Below are 16910 nucleotides of genomic sequence, written 5' to 3'. Positions count from 1 at the left end.
AAATCAAAACAATTGACTTGACATGTGGCAGATGCACATTGGCAAATCATCCACTTCTTACGGGGCGTGTTTGGTTTACCCGATACGTTGGACATGGATGGATGATGACCGTAATGAACAAACTACACCTGATTATAACCCTTTGTTAGACTACTATTATTAATTGAAATATGTATATATTTTACTTAAAAATATTATACATTAATTAATAAATTAAATATTCGAAAATCATAATGACAATATTATTAAAGCTCATCTAAATAAATCCTAAATTAAGTTTTTTCATGCCAATTCAACACATATCTTTCTCTTCCATCCAAAAAAACAAAACTAACATCCCATGTGGTTGAAGTTAACCACTTGGTGGTTTGAGTCTGACCAAATGAAATCATTTACGGTAAAGGACACACACCTTTCTCTTAATAGAACTAATATTCGATACAATGTTGGGCCAAATTAAAAATTAACACCCATAAAATGGAAAGAAAAACGATTAAATGATGATGAGATCAGTGGGTCGCATACCCAACACTTGTACGACCATTAACCAGTCACGTGACCAATACCAATTTTCAATGATAAATAAAAAAATATATTATTTGAAAAAAAAAACTTTTTGAATTATATAAAAAATATTTAAATAAAATTTTATTTTTTATTATATTTAATTAAATTTATATATTTTTGTTTTGCGTCAAATAGATTTTTATGATTAACTGTTGACTAATTATCATTAATCAAAATATTATTTATCATTTTTATACTTACAAGACACTAACATAAAAATTATAAATACGATATAATCATATTATCATGCCACATTAATATATCACATTATTATTCATTATTACACGTTACCATGTCACATGACATAAAATAATAAGCAATATTTTGATTAATAATAATCATTAATTATAAAAATTTATTTGATTTAAAATAAAAATATAAGAATTTGATTGAATACAATAAAAAGAATATATATATATATATATTTTAATTTTGTTATATAATTCAGAAAAAAATTTTAGATATTATGTCATAAAAAAGATTTTCCTTAAACCTTTACAAATAAGTATATCATTATATATATGTTGCATTAAAAAAACAAAAACGTAAATCGATTCTATATTATATGTGTTTATCTATATAGCCAGAGTTGCTCAACTAATCATATTTACGTCTACATCTTCATTCAATGCTGCCATTGTCGAATTTAAGGAGGAGAAGCTCTTTCCTGCAAAATTAGGTGAGGCCTTTCTTCCTCTAAAGACACTACTTAAAAAAAGAGTCTTAGTTTTCATGACTTTGGTTATTTGCGAGTGAGCTTTTTACTTGGTGCAAGGTCTCGTGGGGTTTTTCCTTACGATTTTCCAACGACCTCAGTCGGCCATTAATGACTGACTGGCTGTGTGTTTATAGGCTGAGTAATCAGGTCCATGCACATATTAAAAAACAAAAAAAGGGGGAGTCTGGAAGGTAGGAGAGCGGGATTTTCTCAACAAATCTGGCTGCCCATATTAATTGCCTTTCTTTCTGACTTTCTGTGTATTTCCTCTATATAACACTTTTGTCTTCTTTTTTTTCCCTTCATTCACAGACGTCTCGCCCTTCCTTCTCTTTCAGACTTTTGGTCTTCTCCTCCACAATCCAAGAAAATTAAGTTGAAACCCTGTTCTTCCTTTTGTATCCTTCTCTTCCTCCCTTTTCATCCTGCACATTCTTTGATCCAGTTAACATCATTCTTTACAAAACAGGATCTGGTTCCATTTATTTTTTCTCCATTTTTGTTCAGCAGCCCAAGAATCGGTAGCGTCGGATAGACCTATCACACTACAAGGCTTGAAAGTTGAAAGTCACGTTGCAACAACTGCAAGTATTTTTTTGTGTTTCGTGTCTTCATTAGCGAAGAAATCATAGTTTACTTGTTCAAGTGCAAATTTTCATCAACATGGATGCATCAACGGCTTTGATGATCTTATCAGCCATAGCTGCTTATTTAGTATGGTTCAAGTTGATCACACGGTCGCTCCATGGTCCACGTGTCTGGCCTTTATTGGGCAGCCTCCCGGGGCTCATTCAGAACTCGAATTGCATGCATGAGTGGATCGCGGAAAATCTCCGCGCGTGTGGCGGCACGTATCAGACATGCATCTCCGCAATTCCATTTTTAGCCCGGAAGCAAGGTCTCGTGACCGTCACGTGCGATCCCAAGAACTTGGAGCATATTTTGAAGGGCCGGTTCGATAATTACCCCAAGGGACCTAATTGGCAGGCTGTGTTTCATGATTTGCTGGGTGATGGGATCTTCAATTCCGATGGTGACACGTGGCTGTTCCAGCGTAAGACTGCCGCTCTGGAATTCACCACCCGGACTCTGCGCCAAGCCATGGCAAGGTGGGTTAGCCGGGCCATCAAGCACCGATTTTGCCCAATTCTCGAGACGGCTCAGCTCCAAGGGAAGCCGGTTGATCTTCAAGACCTCTTGCTCCGGCTCACCTTCGATAACATATGCGGCTTGACCTTTGGCAAGGACCCTCAAACACTATCTCCTGGCCTTCCTGAGAACGGCTTCGCAATGGCTTTTGATCGAGCCACCGAAGCCACGCTTCAACGCTTTATTTTGCCTGAAATCATATGGAAGCTAAAGAAATGGTTTCGGCTTGGGATGGAAGTCAAGTTGAGTCAAAGCCTTGAACACATGGATAAATTCTTATCCGACATCATTAATACACGTAAGCTTGAATTGGTGAGTCAGAGACAAGGTGGGACCCCACATGATGACTTGTTGTCCCGTTTCATGAAGAAAAAAGAAGCCTACTCTGACGAATTCCTCCAAAATGTGGCTCTCAACTTCATCCTAGCTGGACGTGACACGTCATCGGTTGCACTGTGTTGGTTCTTTTGGTTGGTCATCCAAAATCCAAGAGTGGAAGAGAAAATCCTCATCGAAATTTGCACTGTTCTGGTGGAGACACGTGGCGCTGACACTTCCAAATGGGTGGATGAACCCCTAGCGTTTGAAGAAGTTGACCGATTGATATACCTTAAGGCAGCACTTTCCGAGACGTTAAGACTCTACCCGTCAGTGCCACAAGACTCAAAGCATGTAATTGCTGACGATGTCTTGCCCAGTGGAACATTTGTCCCCTCGGGATCAAACGTGACATACTCGATATATTCAATTGGTCGAATGAAATTTATCTGGGGTGAAGATTGCCTAGATTTCAAGCCAGAAAGATGGCTATCCGAAGATGGCAACAAATATGAGGCAAAAGATTCATACAAATTTCTTGCATTTAACGCCGGTCCCAGAATTTGTTTAGGAAAGGATTTAGCTTATTTGCAGATGAAATCGATAGCCACCGCGGTGCTGCTGCGACACCGGCTCACCATCATGGCAGGCCACCGGGTGGAGCAGAAAATGTCACTAACATTGTTCATGAAATATGGGCTCCTGGTGGACGTGCACCCAAGAAATCTGAAGCCTGTCCTGGAAAAGATATGCAAAGCAAGTGAAAGCTCTTCTCCCAAAGGGAACCACGAGGAATTAGCCGCAGCAGCTGGAGTGGCATAAGGGTATGCTTGAATTTTGATGGAAAATTTGTGAATATATGCATTGCTGGATGAAGAAGGGAGTAAGAATTAAGATGGTATTATTATTACCTTTATTTTAAGTCATCTATAGATGCAACTGAAAAAAAAAAAAAAAAACTGAAAAGCCAATTATACATTACAATAACCTCCCCAGGATTGAAATTTGTAGAATTGGAGAAATGATAAAACAGTCATTTGCTTCAGTTGGTTTCTGGTCTCTGCCACAAGAACAAGTTTTGGTCTTTTTACATTTGATTACTGTGGGGTTTATTGTTAGAAAAAAAAAACACAGAAAACTTTTTATTTGGAATTATATATCTTTTTCTATTTAGAAATTTGACATATCGTCTTAAATTTAATGTTTTACTAGTTTCTATTTTCCTTATTAAATGTTCCAAACTTTCAAAAGCAAAATTTATGATATTTAATAATTAAAACCCAGCATGCTAATGAAGACGATTGATTAAGCAAAGGTTATTCATCATTAGTGAATTGAAAGCATAGTTAATGACAATTAAAATTTATTAAATGGTGCTTATTTTCTTATCTTTATCATAAGTTCACTCATTCATCATTAGTTTGGTGCAAGTAAAGGAATATTATTAGAGATGTCAATAGATATGGTAATCTCGAGTCATATCATTTGATAAGGTACTCAAATTTTATAAATATTGATTTAATTTTTTAATTGCTATTTAAACTTGTATCTAAATATATTAAATACTATTCATCAAATATCTGATTAAAATAAATTAAAAATCAATTTTTATATATTATTAATAAAAATTAAATTAATAAATTAAAATTAATTCAAAAAAATAAATTTAAATTTAAATTTAAAATCATAATTAAAATAACTAATGGACTGTAATAAGTATTTAATTGATTATAAAAAATCTATAAATAAAAAATATATATAAAACTAAAAAATTTAATATTAAGAAGCATTATTTATAATGAGGTTCGGATAGTGGGTACTTTATAACCACTATCCAAATCTATGACAAGTAGTAGTTTTACTATTTGAATTCAATTATAAAATGCTCTAATCTTATTTAATCGAGTTGAATAACATAAAATACTCATTGACATTTTAAATATTATATCTAAAAAATATTCTCTAGCGCGAGTATATGAAGAAATTAAATTTATTTGTATTTTTTTTAAAAAATAATAACCTTAATATCTTCTTATTGTTGCCTGTTATTTTCAATGGATATTGTTAAGTCAAGTAGTTTTTCGTCTTGCTTAATGTTTTCTTTCCTTGAAGCATCCGTCGCTAATAATAGGTCCACATAACAATTTGGGTGAGCAAAAGAGACATTTAAGAGAAAGTTAAAAAAAAACAGTTGTAACTCTCCATTTCTTATTAGGTACTCTCACTCTGACATGTCTAGTCCTGAAGATTAAGACAGCCTTTTAGGCATTGATTATACCCAAAAAAGTTTACCTCTCAAGCGAACTTTAATATTCATTTCATTAATCTTGTTGGCTGTTTATTATGTGTTAGGCGGCTGTATTTGTTAGACAAAGTCACAAAACAAAGGACAATCATTTTGAACCGAAGGCCTAAATTTCATTATTTCATCTTATAGGTCAACTTTAGTTATGGGTTTATTGCCATTTTACTGCCCTTTCTTCAGAATAACAATAATAATAATAATAATTCGACCCTGCTCCCAAGTGAAAGTCTTTTCCATTTGCATAATAACAGAAAAAGGGAGGCCCACGGTGCCTGTTTTGATTTGGTACCAGAGTGTAACGACACGGAAAATGCCCAACCTGCCATAAATCTCTGCAGCAGTAGCAATTCGATGGGTGCCAGCTAGGCGCATTCATTTTTATGTCCTACTGCTTGAAGAATGTAATGGTTTTAATTCGTCGATGTCTCTGGTCCAAAGCTCAGAATTAAGCTATTCCAGTTGTTATCTTCATCATCTCATGGTGTTTTTTTCTGTACCTTCTCAAAGAAAAATCCTTGCCCTTCATCTCAAATACTACCTTCTTATCCTGAAAGGGTAATAAGTCTTTATTTAAATTTTCAACAGTAAATTCATTGGTTTAACTCCATAATAATGACCCTGAAAAACAGAGAGTGCAAACCTGCATATTCACTATGTTTAACCCTTACAATAAACGGTTATTCACTAACTAAAGAATAGTCTTTAAAACCAAATATTCTCCCAAGTAAGAAATGAGTGACCAAATTTGCACCTATGAGCAGGCGTTGTGCCAGTGTGGTGAAGAAATTGAGAGAATTCATTCATGGCACCTGGATTTATCAGTGGCTTTCATCAGGGCTCGGGACTGATGCTTGCCACATTTCTACTTCTCTTTTCTCTGTCTTTTTCTATAGTTATAAATGGATTAGAAGGGCAGAAAAGTTTTCAAGATCTTGATTTGGAACAGCTCAGGATTCTGAACAAGCCCTTTCTCAAGAGCATTAAGGTAAATTAATTTGCTCTTTAAATGGGGAAACAAGTTATAGTTTTATAAAGAAAGTTGCATAATGAATTAATTATGAGTTAAATTTGACTAAGGAACGATCCATTTCATCATTTTATCAGACTGATGAATGTTGTGTCAACATCGATAAACAACCAGCATTTGATCATCCTTTGCTCAAAAACCATCAAATCCAGGTATTCCCCCTCCCCCTTTATCTTTACTATAGAAGAACTTTAGTAAAGCCGGAGTGGTTGCTCAAGCATGTATGGTTAAGCAATCCCACCATCATTATTATCCATCAATGCCACCATTTGTACATAATTTATTGTTATCCACTATAATTAACTATGGTTGCTTTATAAATGAAAATAATGGCATAGATGGAGCCTAGTTCTCCAAAGGGGTTGAAAAGTGCAAAGTCATTGCCAGCCAAATCACTGAATATTGAAATATTGAAGAATGGAGGCTGCCCATCAGGTACGGTCCCAATCAAGAGGACCAGCAAGGAAGACTTAATAAGGGCTAAATTGTTTCTGAAAAGTACTCAACCAACTGCTGCTGCCTCTCCTTGTTATCATGTAATTAATTCTTTTGTGGTCATTTTTAAATTTTTTTTAAAATAAAGAAATGGGGCTGTATGATCGACAATATTCTCAAGAATGCATTACAAATGCTATGAACTGGTGAGAATTTTACTGGAGCAGTTGCAAAGATCAACAAACAAAATCCATCTGTTTCCAATACCCAATTCAGTGAAGCATTTGTGCGGGTTCGAAGTGGATCACAAAATCAAATTGATAATATTCAAGTTGGATGGATGGTAATTATGGATTTTCTATTAGTTTGTCTTGGTTTATACAAGATAAAACCTCATTATCTGTTTTAATTTTTTTTCACTGAATTAATTTCTGGTAAATCCAGCATTACAAGGTGACAATTACACTCAAACTTTTGCCTCATGGAGTGTAAGTACTTTGATTTCTTTGTTTTTAACCATTGCTAATTTGGAGTTAGAATTCACATGTCAAATTTCTATCTACAGGCAGGAAAGAAAGGTTGCTATAATATGCTTTGCACTGGTTCTGTGCAAGTTAACAAGGCTATCCCTCTTGGTTTTATTCTTCACAATATTTCTGTCTATGGAGGGCAGAAATTTGATTTCGGATATTTTATATCTCAGGTATGCTTTCGACATCTACTAAATGCTTCTCACCATGTAATTAGAACATAAAATTTGTTTTTCTGACAAAAAGGCTTGTCCATATGCTTCCAAAGAGACAATTCATTGTGTACCTCAATTTTGTGCTTTCTAGGATCTAGATACAGGGAATTGGTGACTTCAACATGGTGATTACTATGAGCAGAACATTGGATACTGGCCAAAGTCCTTGTTTTCAAGTTTATCAAACGCTGCTACGCAGCTTACATGGGGAGGAGGCGTTTTTAGTAGTAATAATGCAGGTAATCCTCCCATGGGAAGCGGCCATTTTGCTGAAGAAGGAATGAAAAAGCAGCTTATATCCGAGAGATTCTTGCTGAAGAATCTGGTCATGGAGGATCTCTTGACCCAGGGCGTCTCCAAGACGTCGCAGATGATCCCAAGTGTTACAGCATTGGTCCTATTCCAGGAGAGTATCATGGCCTTCTTTATGGGGGTCCAGGAGGTGATTGTCGAAACTAATTCAATTTGGATATAACAGCCTTGTACTCCTGATTCGGGATATATATGCTTCTATATATGAAATGAACAATTTCAGTGGATGGTGGCATGAATTTTAATTCCATTTATATATGTCTCTGACTGATTGAACTTGGGATTTGGTTCCATATATGAACTCACATCTTCATTCCTATATATGTTTCAAATTGAAGTGTCTAATAGAATGATATGAAATTAGAATGAAGTAGTTTATCCTGTAATAAATCCCATTTAATTACATTTTATATGGCTATGATATTTTTACTAAGGTTGGAGTTAGATTTAGTATACATTCTTTAACTTATTTGCTATAATAAACCTGAAATGCTCCTTTTATACATGCCATAAATCTCTTCCAACTTTCCCTTAATTAGTTAACTGAGGATCTTTTAGAATCCAAATAATTAACTTAGTCTGCAGAATGAACTAAATTGTCATTCCAAATCTTTCCAAGAAGGCACGGTTTAACTCTTCTGTTCCCCAGGACTTGATTCGCACCAATAAAAAGTTCACTAGCTTTATCTATGGCTGACCTGACATGACAGTCTATTTAGGTTAATGAACCTCCTCAGAGATACCTTCTGTTCATATCTGATAAATGGCGAGCAATTCTATTACTGCATGCAAGACTTTGTCACGAATGGGTATATAGATGAGCATCTCTAGCCTCTGTTGGGCTCATCTCTGGGGCGAAGAAATAGAGAGTAACATCTTGGCATTTAGAGTGTTCAGTGGCCTTCATCAAGACCCAGGTTTGATATTGATCCCATTTCTTGTTCTTTTCTTTCTGTCTTTCTCCATCATCACAAATGGATCAGAAGGGGGAAAAAGTTTTGAAGATCTTGATTTAGATAGTCAGCTCAAGGTTTTGAACAAGCCCCTTGTCAAGAGCATAAGGTACAAAAAAAAAAACTTAATAAATTAGTCATACTAGTGATCAAACAAGAAAATTCCATAAACTTATTACCATTTAATGCAATAAAATTTGATTAGCTGTAGTTTTTTTTAACAGACTGAAGGGGGTGATTCTTTCGACTGTGTTGATATCCATAGACAACCAGCCTTTGATCATCCTTTGCTTAAGAACCATCAAATTCATGTAACAACCAGCCTTTGATCATCCTTTGCTTAAGAACCATCAAATTCAGGTAATCAGATCTCTTTGCAAAACCAATCCAAAGCTTGCTCTGGTTGGGATAACAAGTACTTCCCAGCATTTTTCCTCTTGTTAATGATAATAATGTTGTAGATGAAACAAGTTCCTCCCTAGAGGGATTAATGAGTGCAAATTCACCATCCAAGTCATTGGAAATTCCAATGTTGAAGAATGGAGGGTGTCCATCTGGGACAGTTCCAATCAGAAGGGCCAACAAAGAAGAACTGATAAGGACTAAACTGTTTAAGAAAAGGCACATGAAAGACATTCATCCGACAGCTTCTAATTCTCCTGGTTTCCATGTAAGTAAATACTATAGAAATCTCCATTCCACAACTTACTTATTGTACATTGATCTAATTAGTAATTATTTTTCTTCTTTCTTTTCCCCTTCATAACAATGTCAAGAATGCAATAAGAATACTACCAAATGATCAAAGTAGGTAATATTTGGGAGCTCTTGGATTGATCAATGTACAAAACCCATCGGTTTCAAACACACAATTCACCGAAGCTTTTGTAAGGATTCAAAGCAGCTCAGCCGACCAAATTGATAGCATTCAAGCAGGATGGATGGTAACCAATCATAATGTGTCTTGTTTTTCTTTGTCTTTTTCGTTTTTTTGTTGTATAAAATATAAACTCTCATCCTATTACATGTTTTCTATATAAATTATAGGTAAATCCATCGTTAAATGGCGATTATCTCACTCGACTTTGTGCTCAATGGACTGTAAGCCATTGGAATTTCTTATGTTCAAGCTCTGTTGACTTAAAATTATAAGTGCATTCCGGTAGTGAACTGTGGCCATATTAATTAATTGACTGGCCAATAAACAAGGTTGTCACGATACACTTTGCCCTGGTTTTGTGCAAGTTAGCAAGGATATCCCTCTTGGTTCATTTTTCTTGCCTTCTGTCTATGGAGGAAAGCAAAATGATTTTGCTTGTAATATTTTCAAGGTATGCTTCCCAAATTAACATGTTTTAAGCAATTCTGGAACTATTAATCATTCCTTGAAGTCCCTCATTCACGATTAAGTTTGTATATGTGCTGAATACAGGATCCAAAATCAGGGAATTGGTGGCTTTCATTTGGTGACGATGATCAAATTGGGTACTGGCCATCATCCTTATTTAGCAGTTTATCAAGCTCAGCGACAGAGATTGCATGGGGAGGTGCAGTTTTCACCACTAACAATGAAGCTAGCCCTCCCATGGTAGTGGTCAGTGTGCCGAACAAGGCATGACTAAGGCAGCCTACATAAAAGAGCTTCAAATTGCAGATGAATCCTGCAAAAGAGGGCCTCCTGATCCAAAATCACTTGAGTTTATCACAGATAAACCCAGTTGTTATGACACAGCTCCCATTAATGGAGATGCTAATGGCTTCTTTTACGGGGGTCCTGGTGGAAATTGTTAACATAAACTCAATGCATATTTAAGGATATGTATATCTCAGCACACAAGAAAATTTCCCCAGGTGTCTGTCTCCCACCACTACTGATTTACATTTGACTACTAGTTTCAAAGATTCCTGAAGGGGGGTCAAAGAAATTCGATAACCTTTCGGAAAGAAACCGGTGGAATGGAAGGGCTGAATTCACGTTGGATGGCTTTGACATAAGAGTAAAAAAGATGTTGGAATTTTGTAAATAAATCCATAAAATCGTCCCCTACTTGGTAGATACTGTTGCCAGCGTCCACACTGCTGGACAACATGTGGTATATAAATTAATGCTAAACACCGACGGTGGACTAAATACCATGTAAAAGCACCTTATATGCAGAGAATATTATAAAGGTGGAAGTGAACATCGTTTTCTTCATACATGATTTCTTCAAAGCTTTGCCTGAATGTTTAATTTGGCCCTCTTAAGTCTATTCAATCTCCAAATTTCATGAGTCTCTTGTCACGAGTTTAAGGCATAATATTTTTTAAAAAAAATTAAAAAATTATTTTTATTAGTTTAATTAATTTTTTATATTTTTATTTTAAATTAAATAAATTTTTATAATTAATGAATAATTAAATATTATTAATCAAAATATCATATGTCATTTTATATCACACAATATCGACGTAACATATCATAGTAAATGATACTAATGTGATATTTTTCATAACTACGTCAACATTATGTAAATATAAAATGATAAATAATATTTTAATTAATAATAATTAATAAAGTATTAATTATAAAGGTTTAGTTAATCCAAAATAAAAAGATAAAAAACTTGATTGAACTTTCATAAATTATTTAAATTTTTTTGAATAATCCATTGAATTTTTTTAAAATATTATACTTGATATGAAAATTATGTTAAAATAGTTCGAAATTTGAAAATAACAAAAAACAAAAACAAAAATAACTACAATTTGTGTAAATAATGTAAATTTTAATTGTTCCTTTTAATCACAAAGATGAAAATAAAAGAAATTAAGGTACCACTTCCGAATAATCCCAAAACAAGGGATCAAAAAAAAAACACTCAATTAATTGCGTAAAGCATATGGGATAAATGATAATGGGAATATATTTTTAAGTAAGTTGCCGTTAAAAAAATTGAGAAAAGGGAGGAGGGTAAACAATCCGACACATCTACTAGCACGATAACCACAGCACAACTCAACTTCACTATCAAGAACCGGACTCCAAATCATGGATGTGGCGTCATTAAAGTCAAATCTGACGGTCCCGATCCTACGTCACTAAGTTTTAGCTGAACATCAGCCTTTCCACGCCAGCCTTTCCCACTTTTTTCAAATAATTTAATCTGCCAGTTCTTATTACACGAATTAAACGCACAAAGACAGCACTCTATTATTTCGCCACTCCGAAACTAACAAAAAAAAACCAAAAATCAAAATCAAAATTAAAATTAAAAAATCCTTCTCTCTCTAAGGAGCTTTTCCTTTGTTTTTTTTTTTTTTTCTTCTTCCTCTTTCTCTCTCTTTCATTCATTTTAGAGCCTTTTGAGCTTCTCTTTGCCGTCTCTCTGGTAACTGACACTTCTTTTAGAGAGGGCTATTCTTACACTTCACTGTAAGTAATGATGTGGGTTTTTTAAAGATTATGTTTTTTTTTTTTGGCGTTTTGAGCTGAAAATTGTGGATTAATTTGAGGACTTTTAAAGGTTTTTCAATGTTTGATTTGTTTATTCTGTTCAAATTTTGAGCTTGGTGAAGTGTTGGTTCTATGCTTGTAGAGTGTAATATGAGCGTTTGTTTCTTCATTTTGGACCAATTCTATTTAGTGTTTTTAACTTCTGGGTTTTAAGGTTTGGTGAATTTGGAGATGGGTTTTTTGATTTTTTGTTGTCATGTTGTGTAACTTGTGATATTTTGAGTTCTTGATTTTGTTTATTGTTGTAAATTTGTGTGTTTTTTATGTTGGATATATGAATTGGTTGAATTTGTAGATCCAGGTTAAAACACTGTTTTTTGGGTTCTTGAGATTGAGCTTATATGTCACTTTATGTGGAAAATGGGTACCCAAATCTTGGATCTGTTTTGGTCGTAATAAATTGAGTGTCAAGGGCCCTTTTTTGTTTGAGCAAATAGTTCAACAGCTGCTCTATTTTTAGGTGTAAATTTGAGCTGGAATGCTCTGTAGAATAATTCGATGTCGTTTTGGACTCAATGGTCTAGCTAGGATGTGTCATCTGGCTGTGGACCAATGATTAGTTAAGCAATAAATTCAAATTTATGACTTTTAGATTTGAAATTTGGAGCTAATGCATCTTCTGTGACTGCTTTTTGAAGGGGAAGTTAATGCCGAAAAATTTTTAACACCCTATAAAGATTTTTTTGGTCCGACAATATTCTGAACTTATGCTGTCTATGTGCTTATGAGGGGGCCTCTCCACCTTCTATAGCGTGATATTATTTATCTTCGGACCTGTATATTTAGTATAATTCTTATTTATGTTTTTCCTTTTGGTACATCCTTCGCTAGAGGCTCATGATGAAGCTTTTATACAGGTTCTTACCGGCTAATGCGTCTTTAGAGAATGCAACATTCTTTAATTGGCATGCCCAGAGTTATGTCCATTTCTTTGTGCTTGTAATGTAATGATGTTAAGAAAAAAATCAGTGGACTTGGTTCAAGCTTAACCAGCATGACTATAATCACGGATGTTGAAGTAAGTAGCAACTGTAACTAAGAAGAGGATCTTGCTGTCAGAGTTTACCCTGTATTAGGAAAATATGCCTACATGGTGGGGAAGGTCTTCATCCAAAGAAGACAAAAGGAAAGCAAGCAAGGAAAGTTTCATTGATGCTATAAATCGCAAGCTTAAAATTACATCTGATGACAGATCCACTAGCAGATCAGGGGGTTCTCGAGGACGCCGTACTGATACTGTCTCAGAAAGGGGTTCTCTGTCTCAAGTCCCATCAAGATCACCATCACCCTCGACACAAGTTTCACGCTGTCAAAGTTTTGCCGAAAGGCCTCATGCCCAACCACTTCCACTTCCTGGGGTACATCATGCTAGTGTTGTGCGTACTAATTCTGGAATTAATGCATCAACAAGACCAGGATTTGACAGAGGTTCAAGGCCATCACTGTTTTTACCCTTGCCAAAACCTGGACAAGTCTCTAACAAACTGGATCCTGTAGATGCTGAGGGTGATCTTGCTACTGCTTCTGTTTCTACTGATAGCTCTATTGATAGTAATGACCCATCTGAATCTCGTCTACTTAGCCCCCTGACTTCTGATTATGAAAATGGACAGAGAACTGCTGCAAACAGTCCTTCTGGGTGAGTTTTAAATAATGTCATTTAAAGTTATAGTGTTTTTTAACTATACCTCTCTCACAACTTGTATGTCATCCCTAATTGGTTATCATTTTCAAATTTTAATGAAGCATAAAGCTTACGGATCAGTTGCCTGATATCAATCAGAAGAACTCAAAAGAGATACTGAAGCCAGCTAATATATCTTTTAATAATCAGTATTTATCCACATCACCTAAGCGAGGACCATTGAGCGATCATGTACAGAATTTACAAATTCCTCAACGTGGTGCTTTCTGTAGTGCTCCAGACAGCTCAATGTCAAGTCCTTCTAGAAGTCCAATGAGAGCGTTTGGTCTGGAGCAACTTTGGAATGCTGGTCCCTGCACAGGAAAGCCATTTTCTGACATAGCTTTCCTGGGTTCTGGACACTGCTCCAGTCCAGGTTCAGGCCACAATTCTGGACATAATTCAGTTGGTGGAGATATGTCAGGACAGCTATTTTGGCCACAAAGCAGGTGTAGCCCTGAGTGTTCACCAATGCCTAGTCCTAGAATGACAAGCCCTGGTCCCAGTTCCAGAATACACAGTGGTGCTGTCACCCCTTTGCATCCACGAGCTACAGGGGCTGCCACTGAGTCACCTACAAGCCGACCTGATGATGGGAAACAGCTAAGCCACAGGTTGCCTCTTCCCCCAATAACAATACCCTTTTCTTCTGCATATTCAGCAGCAACATCTCCATCGTTACCCCGAAGCCCTGGTAGGCCAGAAAATCCAACAAGCCCTGGCTCCTGCTGGAAGAAAGGACGATTGCTGGGGAGGGGCACATTTGGACATGTCTATCAGGGTTTTAACAGGTCTGTCAAATGGGTTATGCTCTAATCTTATCTGTTTCATATTAATATTGTTCTTGTTCATTCTTGAGTGCTGCATTTGTGGCATAATTTGTTTTCACCATCACATCTTTATTGTTGTAAAGCGATATGTGGGATTGAACCCAGCTATTTTTTCAATCATAATGTGTCTGCGTATTGAATTAATCCTTGCTAACTTTATCATCAAATTTGGATGTGCACATTTCTTATTCAAGGTTGTTGATTGCCTTGTTTTCCCACTCAAATCAGTTGGCTAATATTTGTTGCAATTTCCTTACTATTTCAATGCTTGATCTGTTTTCTCTCTCCTTTTCTCCTTCTTATCTCTTGCTTTAGTGAAAGTGGGGAGATGTGCGCAATGAAGGAGGTAACTTTGTTTTCAGATGACGCCAAATCAAAGGAAAGTGCACAGCAGTTGGGGCAAGTAAGTCCTTGTCTTCTAGTTTTTTTTTTTTTTTAAAGAGATTTGTCTGAAATTTTGTACCTTTAAGAACAGAAATCATGTTTTCCCTGATGTTCATTTGAGTGTTGATTTTTCTTTTGGTGTGAATAATATTTGATAGCTTTTTATACTCATAAAAAGTTTCTTGGCAGGAAATCATGCTGCTTAGTCGCTTACGACATCCAAATATAGTGCAATATTATGGATCTGAAACTGTGAGTTCTTGTTCTTTTCATTTAAATACCTTGTTAAGGTGTCATTCCCATAATTAGTCTCTGATAGTCTGTCACTGTTAGAAGGTCTCCTCACATCAAATATTACAGATCAACAAGATCAATTGATGCATTGTTGTAATTGCATTTTTTTTCCTTTTTGTTCATGAACAGGTAGGTGATAAACTTTACATATACTTGGAGTATGTTTCTGGTGGCTCCATCTATAAACTTCTTCAAGAGTATGGTCAGTTTGGTGAAAGTGCGATTCGGAATTATACTCAACAAATTTTGTCTGGGTTGGCTTACTTACATGCTAAAAATACTGTTCATAGGTGAGTTTAGTTTCTGGTGATACTTGGGTTGTTCACATTGTGAATATCATAATCTCTCACTGTGTCAATCGTGCTGGAAATCATTCGTATAATGTGCAAAATTTTTTCAGGGACATAAAAGGAGCAAACATACTGGTTGACCCCTATGGCCGTGTGAAATTGGCTGATTTTGGGATGGCAAAGCACGTAAGAGCACTTATCTGTGATTTCATAATTAATGGATCTATCTACAAAACCAAAATAAATCACGCTTATGTTGCTGTGGTTATCTGAACTAGATCCCGACATATGATATTATTGTGAGATGAGTGATTTAAATTCCTGATTCCTCTTTTCTGTAAACCGTGATTTGTTGCCTAGTAAGAATACTTTATGCTCATATTGCATGTCCCTGGATATTAATATACATCATCTGAAATAATCTGCAGATTACTGGCTCATCTTGTCCATTGTCGTTCAAGGGAAGCCCCTATTGGATGGCGCCTGAGGTCAGCATGGTTTTGTAGTTATATTCCAAGGTCATCATTTCTATGATGCTTTCTGATAATATCATTTAATTCCTTTTTCCATTCAGGTTTTCAAAAACTCAAATGGATGTAACCTTGCTGTTGATATATGGAGCCTTGGGTGCACAGTTTTGGAGATGGCTACCACAAAGCCACCTTGGAGCCAGTATGAAGGGGTTAGTAAATTTTTATACACAGGCATGAAATTTTGACTTTGTCTGATATTATAAATATTAAATGTCATTAGTTATACAGAAATGTACATTTTCCCTTCTGTATGAGCATCCTAGTACTGCATATTCCTTTAAAAAGGAAAATGCTGCATGCCCAATATGAAAATCATTTGACCTTTTAATTCATTCTTGATACATTTGCTTATATTATTTCAAAGGTTGCTGCTATGTTCAAGATTGGCAACAGTAAAGAACTTCCAGCAATTCCTGATAGTCTTTCAGAAGAGGGGAAGGACTTTGTGAGGCAGTGTTTACAAAGAAACCCAATAAATCGCCCTACAGCAGCTCGGCTTTTAGAGCATCCTTTTATAAAAAATGCTGCACCATTGGAAAGACCCATTTTTAGTGCCGACACATCAGACCCATCACCTGCTGTTACCAATGCAATGAGAACACTGGTACAAACATAATTATAAGTTTTGTGTGTTTGATCTGTCTAATGATTTGATTTTGCGGATCATCAGTATCTGTTCAAGTTTTTACTGTTATTGCTGACTGCTGCATTCTGCTCTTGGATATTTCTTTAGGGAATTGGAAATACTAGAAATCTGTCATGCATAGATTCAGAAGGGACAGCTAGCCTTCCATGTAGAGGTTTAAAAGTGGGATCAGGATCCAGGTCTCTCTCTCTCTCTCTCTCTCTCTCTCTCTCTCTCTCTCTCTC

General features: G+C 35.6%; 3 protein-coding genes and 1 long non-coding RNA gene across 5 annotated transcripts in view; all 4 read left to right on the top strand.

The window, feature by feature from the left end:
* Nucleotides 1448–3801, top strand: LOC18606545 (cytochrome P450 86A22). Its single transcript, XM_007040219.2, has one exon. It carries the CDS (start codon nucleotides 1949–1951, stop codon nucleotides 3572–3574), a length of 1626 nt encoding a protein of 541 aa, XP_007040281.2. The 5' UTR covers nucleotides 1448–1948; the 3' UTR covers nucleotides 3575–3801.
* On the top strand, nucleotides 5692–10706 carry LOC18606541. Its single transcript, XM_018117142.1, has 11 exons — nucleotides 5692–6042; nucleotides 6162–6236; nucleotides 6423–6660; nucleotides 6747–6862; nucleotides 7085–7222; nucleotides 7407–7706; nucleotides 8394–8493; nucleotides 8991–9199; nucleotides 9577–9630; nucleotides 9723–9860; nucleotides 9962–10706. Exons 1-11 carry the CDS (start codon nucleotides 5860–5862, stop codon nucleotides 10145–10147), a joined length of 1737 nt encoding a protein of 578 aa, XP_017972631.1. The 5' UTR covers nucleotides 5692–5859; the 3' UTR covers nucleotides 10148–10706.
* LOC18606543 lies at nucleotides 6673–7893 on the top strand. Its single transcript, XR_001926931.1, has 4 exons — nucleotides 6673–6862; nucleotides 6964–7007; nucleotides 7085–7222; nucleotides 7356–7893. It is a non-coding gene; the product is annotated as an uncharacterized LOC18606543 (long non-coding RNA).
* LOC18606540 (mitogen-activated protein kinase kinase kinase YODA) overlaps nucleotides 11837–16910 on the top strand; it is a 7262-nt gene continuing 2188 nt past the window's right edge. For both annotated transcript variants that reach the window (XM_018117164.1, XM_018117162.1), the window contains exons 1-11: nucleotides 11837–11944; nucleotides 12883–13664; nucleotides 13772–14500; nucleotides 14855–14942; nucleotides 15113–15175; nucleotides 15347–15507; nucleotides 15618–15693; nucleotides 15936–15995; nucleotides 16082–16189; nucleotides 16405–16644; nucleotides 16774–16865. In XM_018117164.1, the coding sequence (XP_017972653.1) occupies nucleotides 13108–13664; nucleotides 13772–14500; nucleotides 14855–14942; nucleotides 15113–15175; nucleotides 15347–15507; nucleotides 15618–15693; nucleotides 15936–15995; nucleotides 16082–16189; nucleotides 16405–16644; nucleotides 16774–16865 (2174 nt within the window). In that variant the 5' untranslated portion in view covers nucleotides 11837–11944; nucleotides 12883–13107. The remainder of the gene's footprint in view (nucleotides 11945–12882; nucleotides 13665–13771; nucleotides 14501–14854; nucleotides 14943–15112; nucleotides 15176–15346; nucleotides 15508–15617; nucleotides 15694–15935; nucleotides 15996–16081; nucleotides 16190–16404; nucleotides 16645–16773; nucleotides 16866–16910) is intronic.

Source organism: Theobroma cacao, chromosome 3 (assembly GCF_000208745.1).
Source record: "Theobroma cacao cultivar B97-61/B2 chromosome 3, Criollo_cocoa_genome_V2, whole genome shotgun sequence".
Lineage (NCBI taxonomy): Eukaryota > Viridiplantae > Streptophyta > Magnoliopsida > Malvales > Malvaceae > Theobroma > Theobroma cacao.
Note: the sequence above shows the minus strand (reverse complement) of the source record. Positions and strands in the feature narration are given on the sequence as shown.

What these genes read in the sequence shown, in the direction of transcription:
- LOC18606545 (XM_007040219.2), top strand. Translation starts at nt 1,949, where the DNA reads ATGGATGCATCAACGGCTTTGATGATCTTATCAGCCATAGCTGCTTAT.
- LOC18606541 (XM_018117142.1), top strand. Translation starts at nt 5,860, where the DNA reads ATGGCACCTGGATTTATCAGTGGCTTTCATCAGGGCTCGGGACTGATG. An exon ending in TCTTTATGGGGGTCCAGGAG is followed by an intron (nt 7,707 to 8,393) that starts GTGATTGTCGAA and finishes ATGGGTATATAG; the next exon opens with ATGAGCATCTCTAGCCTCTG. An exon ending in TGGCCTTCATCAAGACCCAG is followed by an intron (nt 8,494 to 8,990) that starts GTTTGATATTGA and finishes ATAATGTTGTAG; the next exon opens with ATGAAACAAGTTCCTCCCTA.